General features: G+C 37.6%; 3 protein-coding genes across 5 annotated transcripts; all 3 read left to right on the top strand.

Annotated features, from left to right (window-relative positions):
- Positions 1–1,097: 1,097 nt before the first annotated feature.
- On the top strand, positions 1,098–12,617 carry pask (PAS domain containing serine/threonine kinase). Of its 2 annotated transcripts, none has more exons than XM_038273282.1 (20): positions 1,098–1,424; positions 1,943–2,154; positions 2,257–2,427; positions 3,007–3,141; positions 3,715–3,849; positions 3,949–4,165; positions 5,440–5,621; positions 5,710–5,839; positions 5,951–6,122; positions 7,502–7,734; positions 7,879–7,996; positions 8,101–8,657; positions 8,754–8,896; positions 9,365–9,532; positions 9,623–9,748; positions 9,851–9,985; positions 10,073–10,272; positions 11,505–11,638; positions 11,716–11,865; positions 11,945–12,617. In XM_038273282.1, exons 2-20 carry the CDS (start codon positions 1,969–1,971, stop codon positions 12,100–12,102), a joined length of 3,450 nt encoding a protein of 1,149 aa, XP_038129210.1. In that variant the 5' UTR covers positions 1,098–1,424; positions 1,943–1,968; the 3' UTR covers positions 12,103–12,617. The 2 variants fall into 2 exon arrangements, with proteins under 2 accessions (XP_038129210.1, XP_038129209.1); XM_038273281.1 differs by lacking the exon at positions 1,098–1,424 and adding an exon at positions 1,440–1,701.
- A 1,674-nt stretch (positions 12,618–14,291) lies between these two features.
- On the top strand, positions 14,292–17,996 carry mterf4 (mitochondrial transcription termination factor 4). 2 transcript variants are annotated; one of them, XM_038273305.1, is made up of 4 exons: positions 14,292–14,336; positions 14,579–15,005; positions 15,450–15,634; positions 17,520–17,996. In XM_038273305.1, the coding sequence occupies exons 1-4, from the start codon at positions 14,319–14,321 to the stop codon at positions 17,898–17,900; spliced, it is 1,011 nt and encodes a 336-aa protein (XP_038129233.1). In that variant the 5' UTR covers positions 14,292–14,318; the 3' UTR covers positions 17,901–17,996. The 2 variants fall into 2 exon arrangements, with proteins under 2 accessions (XP_038129233.1, XP_038129234.1); XM_038273306.1 differs by having other exon boundaries at positions 14,293–14,345.
- A 413-nt stretch (positions 17,997–18,409) lies between these two features.
- Positions 18,410–20,675, top strand: LOC119775351 (probable G-protein coupled receptor 148). The gene is made up of 2 exons (XM_038273283.1): positions 18,410–18,533; positions 19,200–20,675. Exon 2 carries the CDS (start codon positions 19,279–19,281, stop codon positions 20,230–20,232), a length of 954 nt encoding a protein of 317 aa, XP_038129211.1. The 5' UTR covers positions 18,410–18,533; positions 19,200–19,278; the 3' UTR covers positions 20,233–20,675.
- Positions 20,676–21,312: the final 637 nt, after the last annotated feature.

Below are 21,312 nucleotides of genomic sequence, written 5' to 3'. Positions count from 1 at the left end.
AATTCCATGCTCCCAACTTTGTGGGAACAGTTTGGAGCTGGCCCCTTCCTCTTCCAACATGACTGTGCACCAGTGCACAAAGCAAGGTCCATAAAGACATGGATGACAGAGTCTGGTGTGGATGAACTTGACTGGCCTGCACAGAGTCCTGACCTCAACCCGATAGAACACCTTTGGGATGAATTAGAGCGGAGACTGAGAGCCAGGCCTTCTCGTCCAACATCAGTGTGCGACCTCACAAATGCGCTTCTGGAAGAATGGTCAAAAATTCCCATAAACACACTCCTAAACCTTGTGGACAGCCTTCCCAGAAGAGTTGAAGCTGTTCTAGCTGCAAAGGGTGGACCGACGTCATATTGAACCCTATGGATTAGGAACGGGATGTCACTTAAGCTCATATGTGAGTCAAGGCAGGTGAGCAAATACTTTTGGCAATATAGTGTATATATATATATATATATATATATATATATATATATATATATATATATATATATATATATATATATATATATATATATATATATATATATATATATATATATATATATATACATGTATATATATATATATATATATATATACATACATGTATATATATATATACATGTATATATATACATGTGTATGTATATATATATATATATATATATATATATACGTATATATATATATATATACGTATATATATATATATATATATATATATATATATATATATATATATATATATATATATATATATATATACGTATATATATGTATATATATACATGTATATATATATATATACATATATATATACTTTTTTTTTTTTTTTTACTGTTGGTGATATAAACATTTAGGTTTACATATATATAATAATAACACCTAGGAAAAATAATATCGCTTATGGATCCATTGATGTTTGGGCCAGTAATAAGAAGATATATTTAGATTTAAACCCTTTGTGAATTTAATTTGTGGTTATAATTATTGTATTTCTAGGTTTTTATTAGAACGTATCCATGGAAACAAAAGCGTGATTTCCAGTTAATTATCCAATAGAATTCCCGCGAAAGCCAGCAAGGACTCCTATTGGCTAGAAGAAACGCATCTGTCTTATGCTTGAAGCCCGCGAGATCCAAAACAACACCGTAGGGGTGCAGACCAGTAACGGGCCTCAAGCCGTCAGTAACAATAACGAGGGCCGTCCTTTCACTAAGAGTACCGTGTCTATGAGGCTGTGCTAACATCCAGATAACCTCGTCTGATAATGCTGCCGCAGCAGAGGCAGAGAGCCTAGCAGGGATGTGAGTATTAGCGTTAGCATAGCAATTAGCACCCAAAAATCTCAGCGGAGGCTCGGTTACCTTGTCAGCTAAACACCAACTGAAACTGCCTCCTAACAACGGCGGAATACAAACCGAAGCTCTTGAGTTGAGGTGGGTGTATTAATGGCTATACTATGAGCTTCTTGGCTGTCCGTTAAACCCTTCCTAGTTCGTTGACTTCGCTCTTATACGATGAAACGCAATGTTAGACCTACTCGATCGTACATAAGCTCGGGGAATAAAGGACATACCATTTGTGTGCTACCCAAACTCTCCTGTGTTCAACTGAAGGGTGATTTGGACCTAAATAAGTCCTTCCCATGCACCCAGAGACCGAGCAATAGTTTATTTCATTTGCAGCATCGTGAGTATCCCGACTTCATTACAGGTAATGTTTTTATTTAGCACTTACCTGTTTTACTATAGCACTTTGGGATTTGTATCAATATAAAGTGCATTACAAGTTCAAATTATTATAATAAGAGGTTGTCTACGTCTGACAAAATGACAGGCAGAGTTTGAACTTTTTAAATTCACTTAAATCATGACTTTAATTCATTCAATTTTTTTTTTTTTTTTATGAGGAACTGGTTTGTCCAGCAATAAAAATCCTAATGTTCTCCCCACAGGAGAGCCTTTGGATGTTTACACCACCATGTCTGCGAAGAAATATTGTTTACTTCTTGGCTCCCAAGTTTCTTCTGACTCCTTGCCCAATGCTTCCCCTGAACCTGAGGAAAGTCTCATCAATCGGATTATTTCTGGAGATGTAGCCCTGTCTGGACATCCATCTTCCATCAGCCCTAACAAAGTTATTCTTGTCTGCCATGAAACAGCAGAGGTAATGAACATGCAGTCAGTAATGTTTGTTGCTTGATCCTCAATATTTGGAAACTAACAACTTTAATATGTCACCTTTTTTTTTTTTTATTATTCTTATCAGATTTTATCAGTAAATGACCAGGCTGTCAAACTGTTTGAGAGCTCCACTAAGGAACTGGTTGGAAAGAAGCTGTCATCTGTTTTAAGGAGAACTAATCAGGTCCTGGAAGAAGCCCTGGAAGAAGATTATCAGCTAGCAGATGGAACCATTGCTACCCTGTCTGGACAAGTGGTATGAAAAACACTAAGCTGAAATTGTTTTCTGAGTTGTACATCTCACCATGTTATCACTCCGTCTGTATGATATTGAGGAAACAAATATTCTGCAATATTGCAGTATACCTTAAGTGTGATGGTAACTGAAAAACTGATCATGTAAAAGTCCATTTAACTGGCAAAATGTATTCATGAAAGTTGAGCTTGAATGCACCATTTGTGTAGATGATGCATTGAAGCAGTTCCTTGGTTAGATTTAGACAAACTTTGTCATTTTGTATATAAAGAGTATACGAAATGAAATTTTGATGCATACAGCTTTCGACTGTGAATGAGCAGCCTACAACAATGAAAGGAGCATTACCATTTGTATTTGTACATTACCAAGTGTAGCAGTGATCAAATGTGGACAATGTATTCAAAAAGGAAAACCAGTTTTAAGTCATGGTGCAAAAGGCATTGCTAGTTAAAGGTTCAGTGCACTGCAAATTGGAATATTTACCACATGAATGCTGTGTCACTCAATATTTGTGTATCTACTATAATAGTGCTATTTCATGTTTTTACGAAGTTTCTTTTCAATTTTGTTTTCTAGGTGGATGCTGTGAGATTATCTGGAGAGGTACCGGTATCTGTGTGTACCTACAGGCAGTCAGAAAATGAAGACCAGTTGCTTGTGATGATGGAATCTGTGGAGAGGATATCAGCCTTTGTCTCCTTTTCCCAAGATGTGTGTATTCCAATATCTATCTCTAAAAAAAACTACAATCATATGCCTACTTTTTTGGGTGTATATACATTGAAGTATAAACATCTATTGTATAAAAAGATCCAACTGAACCTTTTCAGATAGCATTACCAACTGTTTTTTATTTTTTATTTACTAAAGGTTTGTATTTTTGACATATGCAGAGAAATGGCTTATAGAGGTTCACAATTCCCTTTCTTCAAAATTGTTAAGGATGTCAGGGAAGCTGTATTTGTGGGGTTACCTCAATATATAGAAGTGTACCCAGCCCAAACTTTGATGCTGCGAGTTATCCTCAGAAGCTCACAGGTATATCGGGTGTTCCAGATCATTTAAAGGTGTATGCAAACCTATGAAGGAGATGTTATTTGGATAAAAAACAGGTATTCCTCCCATTTTCTGGCATTTAGCAGGTAGAAATGATGTTGGTAATCCTAACTGCCTAAAAAAAAAGGGTTGATTAAGTGTGAGACATTGCAGACAAATAAATAATGTACCTTTTTTATTTTGTGCAGGAATATCTGGTTTTAGATGTATATTTATTTTTCATTTAAGGGTTCTATCCTAAGCTCTGACTCAGCTTTTGCTCATCTACATGGATATCACCACCCTGAGGACTTAAAAGGAGTTTCTATAAAGGAGCTTATCCCGGCTTTACAAATTCCCCTCTACAGTCATGCATTGCCCAAAGTAAGAACAAAATACTGTTTAAATAATGACGTCTGTTTTTTTTATGTTTGCTGAATATTTTAGGTACATAACTAGTGTTCTGTAATAATTTCCTTTCAGATGCTCAGGGTTCAGAAGGTGTATGGGAAAAGCAAAGGAGGAGCATCTGTCCCGCTCTGTGTGAAACTTCAGGGGGCAGCGCTGTGTGGAAAACCACAGACCAACAACCATGATGACTGCGCCTCATTGAGAGACGACTCCCATCTCCTTTCTCCTGCGAGCAAGAAGAACATTTCAGATCATAGGAACTTCAAAGAGGCTCTCTCTCCATCATCCGGTAGAAAACATTCACAAATCAAACCTTGGATAATGATGTCAACTTCAACATGGTTACAACTACAGTATATTTGAGCCCATTTTAGCAGGTTTTATGCATATATATATAAACTCTCGTTGCACAAATCATTACATTGCTTAATATAAAAGGAGAAATTTAAAAAAATGAAGCCATCAAACACAGTTTAAAACATCGTTATTTTACTTATTGCAATAGTTAAGTTGAAAATTTTGAATAAGTGTTCATCATTTCAGGTCTTTGTCATTTCAGGTCTTTTGCACCTGCAGCTTTGAACTTTTATAATGTTTAATAATCCATTCATTTTCTGTAGGGAAATGTGGTTTTACAACTACAATACAAATTAGCTAACAGCCGCAGGGTACTCGGAGGTAATTTGGTTTAATCAGACGCCCTCCTCTGTCAAACAACCTGGCTCAGATCAGAATCAGATGTCATAGAATCCTATTAAAGTCAGTTTTTACATGGAGGTAAAGCATTAGAATGAATGCATCTAATCATAGAATAGGCAAACAAAGTCTTATAAGTCTAAAACCATTAAGTAATAAAAGCTTCATGATCCACATTTTTTTATTCTTATGAAAACTACACAAATAAATAGAGTTATTTTTCACACACCTCAATAAACCTGAATTAAGATAAAGACACAAAGAAAGTACTGATGTTTGGGTTTGTTTGTTTTTAAGAAAAAGAATCTCTAAATAGATCCAAAGCAGGAAATAAAACAGTCTTTTCAGAAGTAGTAAAACAGTTTTTTTTTCCTATCTGGGTCTATTGCTTTATGTTTTGTAGGTTTAGAAAACGTCATATCAACAAGAAGGTCATGCCGGTCCTCCTGGCTGAATAGAACAGTGTTTTTAATATGTTGTCTGCTTTTGAATTAAAGCTGCTGGATATTTGTGATCCTGTTTTATTTAAACGAAAGGAGAAAAGGTGGGGTTGAATATATATATTTTTTTTTACGGTGCTCCTAACATTTCACATTTTACGTGCATTTTCATTTGTAAGTTAAAATATGGGAGAGCCGCCTCAAAGCATCAGCCACATATGCTGGCCACAAAATTTTTAGCAATCCTGAATTCCAGTTAAAAGGCTAAAGTGTAGTTTATTATAAGTTATCATTCAATTCAAAAATGCTTAAAAACTTGATCCTAGAGGACAAATGTAATGATGCATCTCTAACCAGTTTTAAAACATTGATCCTTTAATCACCAAAGACCAATTCAACATTTTTGTTTTCTTATCTTTTTTTACAGAAGGCGAAGCTGACCAGACCATCACCTCTCCCACGCAAACACCAGAGTACTCTGGAACAGTCTGGGCGTTCGCCCCTTTGAGCGGCCTTCTCCTCCTTCGGGCAGACAGTTCGATCTTCAGCATTCACAACCACCTGGCCCTCAGCTTGTTTGGATACAGCAAGGATGAGCTTGAGGGGAAGGTTAGCCAAATTGACCAGTCCAGCCAGGCTGCTCAAACTGAGGATCAGGTCAGCTCTTATATCTCGCACTGTCTCTTCTTGTCAACAGAGTGTCGCTTTTCTGATGCCTGGTTTCTATGAGTGGATGTCGGACTCGGACAGAAAAGCCACCCCCGCTTCTGATTCTCATGTGGAGATGGGCAAAAGTCCAGCCATGTCTAGAATATCAGTGAATAACGGTGAGAGCTTCTGCTTTTATGGAAATGTAGTTTTGTCTTTACTTGTACCATTTATATCTGCTATCTATTTAGCCCTGTGAATCTTTTTTTTTTCTCCTGTCCTAACCTTAGATCCCTCATCCCTGGTAGCTGGAGACATGGCTATGGTGCAGCAAGCTATCCTTAAAAAGAGCTCCAATGGTAGAGGCAGGATCTTCACTGGAACCAGCTCCAGGCTGGAGAATCAGGGCAGTTCTCTGTCTACGCTCTCTCTTCCTGCAGTCACCTCCACACATTTAGTTATGTAAGTAAGCAGCCACTATTTACTTAGGTTTTCATCAAAGAGGGGTGTTTTTTAAATACAGTAATTATTTATTCTATTATATATACCTTTGTGTGGTGTTTCATGAATACTGGAAAGACTAATGCTGCAGACGCAACAGGCGTGCCTTTAAACAGCACTTGTATCCATGTATATTTAATGTGCTTTGCAGGTAATCTGGACACACAGGCAGCTCTACTGTCTGGGACCAGAAATCACATTTTGACACTGTTTACATCCCCTGCCTCATCCCTGTTTATTTGGTCTGGGGTATGAGATATAAGAATAACAATATATTATATAAGTATATATATAAGTCGTTACATATTTGGTCTAACAATGTTACTGCTTTAATTCTTTTTCTTTTCTACTATAGTCAAGTTTTTAGTGTAAATAATAATGGCATGTCTGTCATTTCTTTCTCTATCTTAAGACTAACAACCCTGTACATTTTTTGTTTGTTTTTTATTAGGTTAATAAATGCATTTCCAGAAAAGTAGCTCAAAAAACAAATGGAAACTAACACATTTTTAACTACCCAAATTTTGCAAATAGTTGCAAAATTTTACTGGATCTACAGAGTGTCTATTAAGTGTCTTTTAAAAGGGATCACAGCTAAAAACTGCAACACGTTCTGTTCTGATTTTTGATGGATTATTATAAAGCATTCCATAATTATGAAGTGGAAGGAAAATTAAGATTACTTCTTTATATATATATATATATAAGTATCTTTATTTGTAATGAGCCTCTCTTTGTTAATGTATATATGCAGTAAGTATGAATCAATCACAGCTAATAATTTTGTTAAAGGTTTTGGGATTTGCAAAGAGACTTGAATTGTTTGCCACGTCTTTTTATTGCTCATATCATGTTGGAGAGAGAATAATTGTAAACCTTTTTGTTAAAATGTTATCGAAGCGTCTCACTTTGATTTAGGGATAACCTCTGACCATAGTTCTAACAGGAATAGCTTTGTTGTAGATTAATCTACTGTAGTCTAGTGCAGTGCTACATTTCCCCATGTCTCTGATCACCTTCTCTCTCCATGCTGGAAAGCATTTCTACTGCATGATTCTGGCTCTGCCATATTTCAGAGAAAAGATGGAAGCTGTTTGTTCACTAATGTTCTTTATAAGAATTCTGAGGCCTATTGAACATCTGGATTCCCACTAAACATACAGCATATCATCATGGATGTTATATGATAATGTGATAAGTTTGAGGATTCGTCACTTTTCCATGGCACTGAATGGTTTTTTATATATATATATATATATATATATATATATATATAATTTGATCACAGGTTTCATATTTTATTCAACCTAATTAGCAGCATAAATAAAATGTCTTCCCAGGGCTAATGACACCACAGAGCTGATTGAGGAAGCAGCCCGGGCAGCTCCCTGCTCCACCTCGCTGGACGGGGCGGACTCCACCCAGGCTCTCCTTAAGACATACGCCTGGGTACAAACTCCAGAGGAGAATACATGCTGCTTGGTTTCCACCGATCCATCCATCCAAAACAGAGCTGAGCAGCTGGTTAATGTGAATCCGGACAGCATCGTACCTGCTGTCAGGATTACAGCAGGTACGATGTATTTTGACCTTCTCCTTCTTTACTTTGTATATTATTTTTTTACTTGCACATTTAATCTTTATTCATTTTACTCCGGTTAAATAAATGATGAGGCCGTTAACGAGATTCTGAAATGTTTTCCACTTTTATATGCAGACACTCCTGGTCAAGATGGCAGAGCAGGTGGCAGCTGTAATGAGGCGAGAAATGATCATCACTCATGTCCCTCGGTCCTCCAAGAGTCGAGCTTTGAGATCATCTCAATGGAAAGCAGGTCATTTAAATGTGGCAGTGATGCAGTCACAAAGCCTTAAGATACAATCTTTAGATAAATGCAGAAAAGAGATTTAACTTTTGTTTTTGAACTTAATTTCTCAGATCGTCCTGCGGTTTCTGTGAGAATTTTGCTGGTCAGGGTGGTCAGGGAGCAGCCCAGGTAGATAAATCCAATCTAGCGCATCCAGCGGATTCAGCCAGCTGCTTTGTGGACATCGACAGCAATGGAGATGCAGTGACACACGCTCTAGCAGATCTGAATCTGAGCGACGGTGTCGGGCAGCTCGGCATCCAAAGGTGTACCAACGACTACCTGCAGTCGGTGATATCCTGTGATACAGCCGAGCTTCTAAAAACAGCTTCTCTGGGTGTGGAAGAATCGGACCAAAAAGCTGAGCCCACTGGTGCTGGAGTAGAGGCCAAGGTTGGTTTGAATGAAGAGCAAGATCAGTGGGAAGCGCTCTCTTTGATTCATAAAGGGAAGAACCAGGAGTGTTCAGTACAAGCGAATAGTGGAATTCAGTCCCATACAGACATGCCTGCCACATCAACACCTAAAAAACAGAAGACAAATGGACAAGACCTGATCTCAAACACTACACAGATACTAGAGGGACAGTTTGTAGGAAATGGATACCACAGAGATGGCTCAAGAGTAGGTTGGTAATTTAAGAATTTACTTTGTCATTTTCCTCCATTATAATCAGACACATAACCTAAAGTTACTGTATTTTTTTCTTTTAACTTTCCTCTAGATGTGCAGTGTGACGTTTGCAGGACTAACCTCTCTGATGGAAACTTCATGTTCTGTGTGTGGATAAAAAGATCAAACCAGCAGGGGGCACTGTTGCAAACAGATTCCTCGATTCACAACCAATCAGGAACAAGTCCAGCAAAGGTTAGCAGCAGTTGAGACCTGTCATCAGAAACTGTTTTATCCAATATGTGAAAATTGAATAGAAATTTCTTTTTAGCATTCAACAAGAAAGAAGTAAGCATAAACATTTATGGCATGTACAAGCTTGCATGCACAGATCAATGCATACATTAAAAAATTGTATAAAAAAATATGTATAAATACTACTTTACTGAAAGTGATAATGGCATTTTTTTCTCCCCATTTAAAAAAAGATTTTGAAAATAAAAGTCTTCCCATCACAGTTTATCATGGTAGTGAAAACGTAAAAGCTTATACCAGGAACTTGGTTTAAAAAAATGAGGAGTTAGAGTAGCAGCGGGTACGGAAAACATTGAGACTATTTATTTCATTGCAGCTATTTGCTAAAAATCAAAAAAGATCGTTTCACTTTAATGTACCCTCAGCAGCTGTGTAACTTGCATTTTGTTTGTGTGTTCCTTCTATCAGAGGGCGGGTGATGCCGGTCAAGGAGAAGCGCTGCGCTCCACTCTGGATCTTGAACATTCTCGGGCCTGTGACGGGCAGTTTGAAGAAGAATACCAGCCAATCAAAGCTGTGGGGAAAGGAGCATTTGGTTTTGTCTGGAAGGCAATAAGACGCTCCAACGGACAAGAAGTAGGAGATAGTTTTGATGTAGAACTTTGGTAAATGTAGTACCGCTCCTGTTTACATGCAGTTTTTTTCCTCCTAACAAAACATGTGCAGGTCGTAGTGAAGTTTATTAACAAAGCAAGAATAATGAGTGACTGCTGGGTGGATGACCCGATGCTGGGAAAAGTGAGCCAGGAGATTGCCATATTGACCCGAGTCCAACACCATAACATTGTGAAGGTAACATTGCTGTTTTATAGCCTCAGGCAAACTAGATTATTTTATACTTTACATTTCACTTTGCGTGTGTGTGTGTGTGTGTGTGTGTGGGTGAACCTCTAGGTGACAGAGGTGTTTGAGAATGAGAGTTTTTTCCAGATGGTGATGGAGAAACATGGAGATGGTTTGGATCTTTTTGAATTCATAGACATGCAGCCAAGGCTGGATGAGCCGCTGGCCAGCTATATCTTTAGACAGGTAATGTTAACGACCGGCGATGGCACAGATGGAAGGTTAACTGAAGTGTTTTTGTGACTCAAGGTTCTGTGCGTTTCTGTTTTCCAGATTGTGGCAGCTGTTTTCTATCTGAGGACCAAGAACATCATTCACAGGGACATAAAAGATGAAAACATCATAATTGACAAATGTTTTCACATTCGACTGATAGATTTTGGTTCTGCTGCCATACTGGCTCCAGGGAAGCTGTTCTATAACTTTTGTGGGACGCTGGAGTATTGTTCACCAGAAGTGCTTCAGGGAAATCCGTGAGTCTTTCATTCATGCGAATAATAAATCAAATGCTTCTTACACAGGTTCATAAACACTGGTCAGTTTTTGGTATGCATATATTTTATTGCATTGGCCAACCAATGGACTAATACACTTTTTAGCAGAAATATGTTGAAATAAAGGGAAGCATGTGTGTAAGATATGTTCATTTAAATATAAAAAATAAATAAATTTCACTCTGGCTTATGTGAGGCCAGACAAACTGCCATGTAGCTTCCTGTTTCTACAATGTTTGTTGTGGATGGTAGCTCAGGAACAAAGTATGAATTAAAGATGAGATCCCTAAAAGCCATTTCAGTGACGAGGACACTTTAAAAATTGCAACAATTTTTGTTTTTCTGCTCATTTAGTTCCTGTTGCTCTTAAAAATTTCAGTGTGCTGCATTATGTGTAATGTAAGATCTGCCTTTTGGTTTCATCAGAAAAATATACCAATTACAAACTTTATGATGGCAGATAAATGATACAATGATCCCAATATTTAGTCATTATATAGCAGCGGTCCCCAACCTGTTTTGCGCCACGGACCGGTTATATGTTAGGCAATATTTTCACGGACCGGCCTTTAAAGTGTGGGGGGTAAATACAATCAAATAAAATGATAAGACTGGCATAAAATCAAATACGAACAGCATAAAAATAAAACTCACCATTATGTTGAATTAGTGAGTTTGTTTCTGCGAAACGTGCTCCTAATGTCCTGTCTGCTCCGTAGCTTTGTTTTGGTCGCTGTAACCGCAGAAACTCCCGCTTGTGCGGCCCAGTACCAAATGACCAAGGGACCGGTGGTTGGGGACCGCTGTTATATAGCACATTGGGTAAAAATGGTATTCTAGAGTGCTATATGTTTAGAAACGCATGTATTCAGGGCATTTGTGAGTTTTCTACATTTGTTTTCTTTAAAAACAATTAGATTATATGTATTTCAAACTAAAACACATGAAACTAATTTTCTAGATTAGTGAAGTTGATCAGACAAGAGTTATTAGAGTTGGTCACAGGTTCTGTTCCTCCCTTTAGAGAGCAATAAGACCTCCCATGCAGAATCTAGGTCAGCACTCAGATACAGCCCTTCATGAACCATTAAACTTTATAATGTTTACAGAATCCATGTGTTCAGAATGCAATATTACTTAAACTAAAACAACAAATGCTAAACACTGTATTGACTGCTGAGGTGAATCTGATGATTGCGCTCCTCTTCCAGCTATGAGGGTCCCGAGCTTGAGATGTGGTCTCTGGGCGTTCTGCTCTACACTCTGCTGTTCAGTGAGAACCCATTCTGTGATGTAGGGGAAATCCTTGAAGCCAAACTAAGGCCTCCCTTCCCCCTGTCTCCAGGTATGCAGAAGTTCCCTCTTTCCATTTATTACCTCAGTCTTTTATAATTTGCAAATATTCTTGGCGCCCCCTCTCAGAGCTGCATGCCGTTTTAAGAGGCCTGCTGCGCTCCAATCCTGCAAAGAGGATGACTTTAGACCAGCTTCTGTTGCAGTCGTGGATCAGCCAGCCCATTTCCCTCATAGAATACAGCTGGACTGAGGTTGTTCCTTCTTCTCAGAGCATCTGTAAGTAGTATTCAATACCTAGATTAGCTTAGGAACGGATTGGCATATTTTATTCTAAAAACTCATTATCTTCTAACAGGTTCTCCACAGAATCGGGACCCTAGTCCGACTGAATACGTCAGACCGAGTCTGTTCCCAGATTATGGTGACGAGACTCTGTCAGAGGAAGATGAGGAAGAGAATCAGTCAATGGTGGCCCTGGAAACTGAGCTCCAAAAGTACCTCTCTGGGGATTGACTACTAGATTTAAAATGACAGCAGCCTAACAGTCTGTCAGACATGAATATCCTAGTTACAACACAAGAAAAAATAAGCTTTTTAAAGGGAAGTTTTTTTAGAGCAATTCATTTTTGTTAGTAATTAGAAAGATTTTAATGAATATGTATATATTTATATTTTTTTATAATCAGCTTTTCACAGTCTCACTCCAGTCATAGTTCATGATCCTTTAGGGGGGGGTGAGGTGAAGCTATAAACAGAAGAACTCAAATCTCTTTAGATTTATTGTTTGATTTCATTTTCTGAAATTGTTTTTTTAATACATTTTGTTGCTCTTTGCTAAAATAAATACATCTAGCGTTGTAATCATAGATTCTCGGCTTTCTATTTTTTTATTAATTTATTTTTTGTGAATTACAGCTTTTTAATCAGAATTTTAATCTTGATGTTTGGATATTTTAATGACATGTAAAAACATCTAAAACACTTTTTGTATTTATTTTTATGCATCAATAAATGTCTTCCCACAAACATGTTCCAAACATCACTTGTTTAATTGCTTCTTCAGTGAAAGAACCTTGGAGTGAGACGGGGGTGGAGCTGGACTCTAAGGAGGGATGTTATAGATGACCTTGAACAACATACTGAGTCAAATGAGGTTTATTTGAACAAACAAGAGCTGTGAAGATACCCTTTCTAATCTCAGACTGAAAGTCCTCCAAGAACACTTAAAGGTTCATGTCCTTTGAATACTGCTGACCTAAAAAAACTGGACACCTTGAAATTGTATCAGTGTACAGGAAGTGGTGTGCCTGGTTATTAATGTCAGTATAGATGTGGAAGGCATGGAAGTGCATGAAAGCAAGAAACAAACATTTACAATAAGTAGACTTGCACACTACACATTAACCATCAGTGCTAAAGGGGAAAGGTTTAAAGCGTGAGGAGGTTAAACCTGAATCATGGTTTCTGAGGTAGCAACACCACAGGCACCTTTCCATGCAAATAAAGAGGGATTTAATTGTCCAAGTATCACTGTGTGTGCAGAGTACTGAACAATTGTAAATGGCAGTGATGGAAGTTTTTTTTTTGTGTGTTGAATATAGTCAGAGGTGAGAAGAGTACCCAAATCTTTTATCAAATAAGATCACTATAACTCTTTTTCTTTCTACTTAAGCATAGCTAAGTAGTTACGGTATCCAACTACTCAAGTTAGTAAAATGGCTACTCAAATACTGAATAACTGTAGGCTTCTAACATCTGATTTAATGTTTGAAACTATGAGAGTTATGTGCTAATTCTGACTTCAATTAAAAAACTCCAAAATAACTTGACTACAAAATTACCTCTTAATGGATTTCTTTTTCATCATAAATTTACAAAACCAATCCTAACAGCAGGTCATGTCAGGAAATTATGAATTTGCAGATGCAATTTACTGAATTTCCACCTGATTTCTGAATAGCTGAAGTTACTCATGGTGTGTAGAGTCACACCATGCGTAAATCAAATAAATGTTACCAGTTACTGTCCACTTCTGCAAATAGCTTAGGGTATAGCTGGAAATGTAATTACCTGGGTGGGATGAGATGGTGAAAAGTAAAGGTTCTGCTTTATTTTGTAAACTATAACACTTACCAAAAGTACTCTCCCTCTCATGGAAAGCATTGAATTTAGTAATTTCAATCTAAAGTTAAGCACTATGCTGAGGCACAGGACTCGAGAGCATTGGAGACCAGAGGAATTGAATTAGGCTCCCTGGACAACTTCAAGAGAAATCTGTAAAGGTTGCAGCTTTTTTTGTTTTTGATTTCTAGGGCTAGATTTCTTGTTTCATATCTAGGGATCTGGGTTGAGATAGGGCAGAAATTGCAAGTAAGGTCTTGTTTGATGCCAGTAGTGACTGCCCCCTATAAAGCTTTACTTTAAAACAAAAGGGCACCCTTGGATTATAAAGTGGGTTTGTCTTCAATTTAGGCTTAAGTTTAAAGGAAGACTGGTATATGGAGTACATAATAGGAGCAATAGTTTACTGATTGTATTTGTTAAACTGACAATCTAAAAAAATAGAATATTGAGACTCATAAGAAAACCTTTTTTTTTTATTATTACCGTATATCAAACACAGTAATGAACTTCAGTTCCCACCACAAACATTCCCCTGCTGTTACACAGGTACCAAACATTGCATCAGGGAATGTTTCTAGTCGGAAGATAATAAACGACGGACAGCCATGGGGAGCCGTGTTGCTGTGCGGCTTGTGAGTTAAAATGCCTTGTTGCATTTAAACTTTTATTTTAAGTTAATTTCGATTGGTTGAAATAAGATGTTTGTTTTCTTTTTAACTAAAGAAGCTCATTCGTAGACCAAGTGTTAAAATAAAAACACCGAAGTATCGATAGGAACCAAGCTCGTGAACCTGTTATAACCTTGTTAGGCTGACATTACAGTTTGTTACGTTGGTGTTTTGATTGTGATTTCTGTCTTTCACAGATTCTTCGACAGACTGTAAAAAATGTCTCCTCCTCCGCTTTCTTACCAGTCAAGGTTAAGCCCATAAATTTATCCCACCTCCCATCTTGGTGCCTGGGCTGCAGACTCTTATGTTCTGCCTCAGATCAGACTGCCTCTGTTTCATCCCAGAGCAGCCAAAGACTCTCTCCTGATCTGTCCCTGCATTCTTTGAGCGATATGGGATTCACAGAGTCTCAGGCTGGTCAGTTATTCGACAGTGTGTCCAGGTTGAAAGGAGCTAGTGCTGCCAAACACGTCTTATCAACCCTTACAGTGCTATTTGTCCTGGGACTAAATCCCACTAGTGTGCAGAAACTGATCGACAAGTGTCCTGAGCTGTGCATGGTTAAAGAGACTCAGCTTCAGCAACGGATACAACATCTACGGAAGCTGGGTTTGGTTGAAGGTAAATATGTCCTCTAGCAACTGAAGAACTGATCAAAGTATCAAACAGTATTTCACAAAAGTATTCATACTTCTTACATTTTTACACATTTTGTCAGGTTGCAACCCAAAGCTTATTATATGCCCAATGAAAAGCATGGGGATGGCAGTATGATACTGCGGGGATGCGTTTCTTCATTTATTGATTGAAAAACTGGAATTTTTTGGTGGAACATCCACATAGCTAATCATAGGTCAAATATTCAGATGTTTAGCTGTAAAACATTTTTTACCATAAACCTTTTTTTCTCTCCACTTTACTGTCATGCACCTTTTTAGTTCATCACAATCAATCTCAATGGAATCAATTGCATTTTTGGATATAATATGATAAAAAAAATTTGATTTGAATACTTTTACATGGCAATGTACTTTAATAAAACATTTCCTGTCGTCTCTCCTATAGGGAGTCTTCAGAGAACTGTGGTCCACTACCCTAAGATCTTAACCGTCCCTGTGAAGTCTGTAAAAAATGTGGTGCAGTTTCTCAGAGAGAAGTGTCAGTTTACCACCCAGCAGGTGACGGAAATCCTCCGAGATAGTCCAGCGGTGGTGTTGGAGGACTTGGACCAACTAGAGTACAAGTTTCAGGTCAGTATATAAAGAGCTTAAATAGAGCGGGTTTACTGTAAGGCTCTAAAGTTCTTTAAGAAAAAACAAAAACAAAACTTTCAATCAATACAATTGTGCATTTCTTCCTTTACCAGTCCTGTTTTATTAAAAAAAGGTAATAAATTACCTTGTTACAAAATGGGTTTTCCTTGCCCCAAAAATGACTGCAGCAATTTACTAAATACTAAAAGGAGGAGCAACGTTTAATTTTGCTAACAAGACCATAGAGAAACTGATCAATTATGGAAGTTTAATTGCAGTTTTGGCAAATTAAAGAGAGGAGTGACATAAGAAGAATAAACTGAGTTTGTCAATTTAAAATAAACTCTTGATAAAACTTATGAATTAAACTATAAATAATTTTTTTTCTGTATTTTCGAAATTTGAATATATTTTGCTTTTTTTAGATGTAGAATAGTTTTGTTTTTTTTTACATGAAAGGATTTTAGATTTGTTTACGTTTTAAAGGAAACATTTTGGGCAGATTAGTTAGCTTTTACACTGATTTATTTACACTAAATGGAATTGGAAGTTGTTATTATACTTGTTTATACAAAAAAATAAAGCATCTTCTGTTTATATTTTTCCCGTAGTTAACTGAAGTCATTGTTGCATTAATATGATCTTTGCAGTATGACTGATATAACATATTAAATAGAACACACTCCTAAGATTTTCCATATGAGGACATAATAATATTACTACTTATTAATTATACTGTCTTTCTGAAATTGGAATTTCACCTTTTATTTGTTTAGAAAAAATCAAATAAAAAGATCTCATTGGGACACCTTTTCATACCATTTTTTTCTTGCAAGAGTAGATGTAGTCAAACTGTATGCATCAAAGGAAATTTCGATGCATACAGCTTTTTAAAAGGATTGAGCGGCTTACAGCGGTGAAATTAACATTGCCATGTATTAAGTGCAGCAGTGATCAACGTGTAAACTGTAGGAGAAAAGGAAAACCAGTTTCAAGTCATATCAAAATGGATTGATATGGAAAGGTTTCGTTTCAGTGCAAATGAATAAATATGGTGCAAAATTTAGTAGAACATTAGGTTGTGTTCTATTTAAAGGGATTATGTAAAAAATCAGCCATGTTGGTAGTGCAAATCTGATGTTTTCAAGTGTGATGCAGAGTCTTGATTAGAGTCTCAGCAGTTCAACAGTCTGATGGCAGTGGGGAAAAAGCTGTTGAAGAACTTGCTGGTCCTGCGGCAAATGCTGCAATGCCTCTTCCCAGGGAGAACAGTCCATGGTGGGGATGTGAGGGGTAACTTATGATGTACACATTAGCAACATTAGCAGTTTGCCATGGTTCATTTCTGGTCATCTGCACAAGAGGTAATGTGTTACACAAGTAACTATACTTACTTACCAGCTGCCTACAGGTAAACTCTTGAATGTTGGACCCCCACCCCGCTATTTTTTTGGAATAGAGACTAGAGCAGTTATGGCAAGGCTGGCTAATGTTAACTACCTTCTAATGTTGATGTCAATACAGGAGGAGGATCAAAATTACACTTCGTGGAGAGTTTATTATTCCCAAAATGAGCCCAGACCCCCCAAAAAAGCCACTTTGACACACCAGATTACCCAGCAGGTTTTAATTCAAGCTTAACACCAACAAACAGGTTTTAACACGAAAGGTCAGATTTCTGGGTGATGACTTCTTTAAATACGCAGAGATAAAACGGTATGGTTAAAAGATTTTATGGGGCTTTTTTCTTTCAATGAGCAATTACCAAATGACTACAATTTGCAAACTACAAACTAAAATTTGAGTTTTTTTTGTTTGTAGACTTAGTAATTTTTGACTTTTTATTCTTTCTAACTGCATGCGTTAAATACTGTCTCCACAGTACGTTTACTTCCGAATGGGAATCAAACAAGCAGAGATGGTGAAGTGCAGGTTGTTCCGTTTCACTATGGAAGATGTGCGCTGTCGTCACGTTTTCCTGGAGCGTCGAGGCCTGTACCAAACCCCGGACAAAAAAGGACAGACCACTATTATTAACCCCAAACTGGACAGCATCCTTAACGTGGACCAGCACACATTCATCGTAGATGTTGCTCAGGCGTCGGCAGAGGAATATAATGTGTTTCAGAAACTCTTGGCAAGAGAGTGGAAGGAGGAAGAGTTGGAGCATGGCAGCATCGAAGCTGATCGCGATGAGGAAGAGGATGACGAAGGAGAGGAACCCGATGGAAAAAGTGGATATAAGAAGAAGAAAAAGAGATAATTGAGAGCTGTTAGAATTAAGCATTGCATAAAGAATACATTGCGTTATTTAATGAATGTATGCATCTAATCAAATAAATGAACTGCTCCATTTTTACTGCTTCCTCTGTCTCTTCATGCCTGTGTATCTTTAGGCCCCAGAAAAAAGTCTGGTACCCACTTATGGACCTGATTGTTCTTTCCTAGATTTTTCTCAATCTGCTGACGAGGAACTCGTTTTTGTGTTAGTTTAGGTGGCGTCATCATGCTGAGGTGTGATGGGTTTAGTGTGACCTTAGTTTAACTCATGCAGACTGAATATATAAATATATATGAGGCGTTGAATGCTGCAGGGGAAATTTGCCATCTTCAGAGAAAACAAATAGAATCTTGGGTAATCGTAAATAAAATATTTTGAGCACAAAATAAGATTTAATCAGCTGAAAAGAGGGGAAAAACAGTAATAGGAATAGGTAAAAGCACAAAGTCCCACCCTGTTACTATGTGACTGACAAGTGGTTTCAGCTTTTTGCATCTCTGTCTTATCACTGAGTCAACAGAGAATCTGTGAGATAGAGGCAGCATGTGGGAGAGGTTGTACCATGGATGATCATTGATTTGTGCAGCACAAGCGGCATTTTGTCTTAGAAATAAGGTAAGATACCCACATTCAATCAATAAAAACGTCCTGATTTGTTGTTACCAAGAATTATATCAGGCAGCTGAATTGGTGTTAAACCTGTCTGAACGGTAATGGCATTTATATCTTGTTTGCATTCTGACCTATGAAATCTATTGTTTATAAGTAATGCCCTATGAAATTTATGATTTGGCATGTTTGATACCAACTTATATCATCCTTTTCATTTTTAGAGCCCTATTAATTATACGCATTTCTTTTCATTAGACATGTACGAGTTACAGAGTCCCCTTTTATGAAGGGTTTAAATTTGAATGCAGGCGAGAAGCACGCACTGTTGATTTCCATAATTACCTCTATTAACCTAGTTTTATATGGGCTATGAAATATAGTTGGATGACCTATAAGAACTGAGAAGTGTCTATTGCTGCAAAAGCATAGTCATTCAAAAACTGTTTATGTTTGACATTGACTTTATGGTGTCCACCTAGTAAGGTAATTTCTGCTGCAAGCAGGATATAAAAAGGAGACATGAATTGCATTATAAAATGGTTTATTTCTTATACAATTATTTTAAGTCGTTCAACTATGAGATGTTGCATAACAATCAAAATGTATTTCTGGATTAGACTTTATTATGCGCCTGTATTTACAGTAATTTCCGATGTTCTTTCCCAACAGGAGGTAACTGGACAAGGTGCAGGGCCATATAAATCCCCATTATCATCTATCCGTGTTTCCCCTCCAAAACAATATCGCAATGACGTCGTCCGAAGTCATTTTTAACCTCACAAAGGATTGGACTGAAAGCATGGAGCACTGGCATCTTCACTTCTTTATCATCCCCAGCGTTGTCATCACTGTCTTCTCATTTATTGCAGACCCCGTTGTCCTGGTGTGCATTATTCTATCACGTCCTTTACGTAGAGAGACCCGTTACCTGTTGATGGCCAACACCCTGGCTGCAGACATTCTCTTCCTCACCCTCAACCAGGTCACTTTGATTGGTAATGCTGTGAAGGCTAAAATACCCTGGCTCCTTTGTGAGCTTTTCACCGCCATCCTTGTCACAGCCTACAGCAGTGCCATCCTCACTGTGACTCTCATGGTGGTTGACACCTTTGCCGCAGTGCGCTGGCCTCTCCGTTACCATAACCTCCTCTCACCAACCCAGACCCACGGCATACTGGGCATGGTGTGGATCTTGTGCGCCATATACCCTTTCACGTTGATGATGATGATGCAGGACGAGAGTCCCCATGGGAAAGTACCTGTGTGTCTGGCTCTCATCTCCTTTGGTTTCTTTGAGGCCAAGGCCGTCGAGGGGATCTACATGTACTTCTTTGTTTCTGCACTGATCTGCAGCTTTATCATTCTCTACTGCTACATTCGCCTGTACATGGTGACAAGGACGCAGGGAATCTGGCACAGCCGCTTCTCTAGGGCTCGGGTCACAGTGCTGGTCCACGGAGTTCTTCTTCTGCTCTATTTTGCCCCTGGCTTTGTTTTTGCCCTGGAGCTCTTCATCTTTCCAAGGAAAAACATAAGTCAAGATCTTCGCGTCTGGATCAGTACAGTCAATGCTAATATCTTCATGCTGCTGCCTAGGGCACTTGCTCCTTACCTGTATGGTCTGAGGTACCGCGAGATTGCTGAAAGTCTCACACTTCTGCTACACTGGAGCAGGAGAAACCGGGAAAACACCTCATCATGAAGAGCTACCTACTATGCAGACTAATGACCATGTGGTTTACGGCCTAGTTTTTGGGAACTTGTTGCCTAAAGGTCTGTTTTGATAAGGTTTGTTCAACTATAATGTTGAACTATTGTTTTTAAACATATCCCAATTAAACTTTTAATGCCTACATGATCAGATTAACAAAATATGTATGACAAATTGTTCATGTTCTAAGAATCCGGGTCATGATCCCTGCAGCACCTGTACATTCTTTTGTTTGGCAATTTCTTTTGGCCATTAATGTTTCCTTTTAGTGCTAAAAATTTGTATCTAAAATTTTCTGTCAATTTGTCACTCTTAAGTAATATATGGATGCTAAATGATCAAATGTTTTCGTAGACACAATTTCAAATCACATTTTTATTTCTCTAGTTCTAGATTAAGACTACAAAGAAAGTATACTACAGTTGATCACCCAAAGAAAACTTGATCAACTTGTTTTAGAAATAAACCCGCGACTACTATAGCCTTCATTTCTTTTCAGTTAACTGAAAAAAAAAAGGTTGTCATGGTGGCAATCTGTGTGTTTCAGCAACTCAACAGCAGAGGGACACATTTGTCTGTTTAACAGCTTTTCTGCTATTGCTTGCAACAAGAAAAGAGCAGAGGTGTTTTCTAAACCTTTGGCATATGACCTTTGTGCAGCACATTCTACAGGTGTTAACATTTGCCAGCATTTCTAGCTCTATCATTCTAATCCTTGATTGATTCAACAACAAAACTTAACCTATATTTGTTTTATTTGCAAAAACAACTTTAGTTTTCTCTAAGTTGCTTTTTTAGGATCGGCAGGTGTTTCTTAATCTTGATTATTGCAACATGGACTTTTAGGGATTCTTCAAAAAAAAAAAAAAAGCAAAAAAAAAAACAATGTACAATTTGTTCATTACCTATCATCCTAGTCCTATTTGAAGGTTTAGACTTAGACAGATTTATTTGTAATTTGTTTACACAAGTATACAAGTGCAGCTTTGAAAAATAATAAAATAAATAAATATATATATATATATATATATATATATATATATATATATATATATATATATATATATATAT

This window comes from Cyprinodon tularosa, unplaced genomic scaffold (assembly GCF_016077235.1).
Source record: "Cyprinodon tularosa strain WSP-4 unplaced genomic scaffold, ASM1607723v1 ctg868, whole genome shotgun sequence".
Taxonomy (NCBI): domain Eukaryota; kingdom Metazoa; phylum Chordata; class Actinopteri; order Cyprinodontiformes; family Cyprinodontidae; genus Cyprinodon; species Cyprinodon tularosa.
Note: the sequence above shows the minus strand (reverse complement) of the source record. Positions and strands in the feature narration are given on the sequence as shown.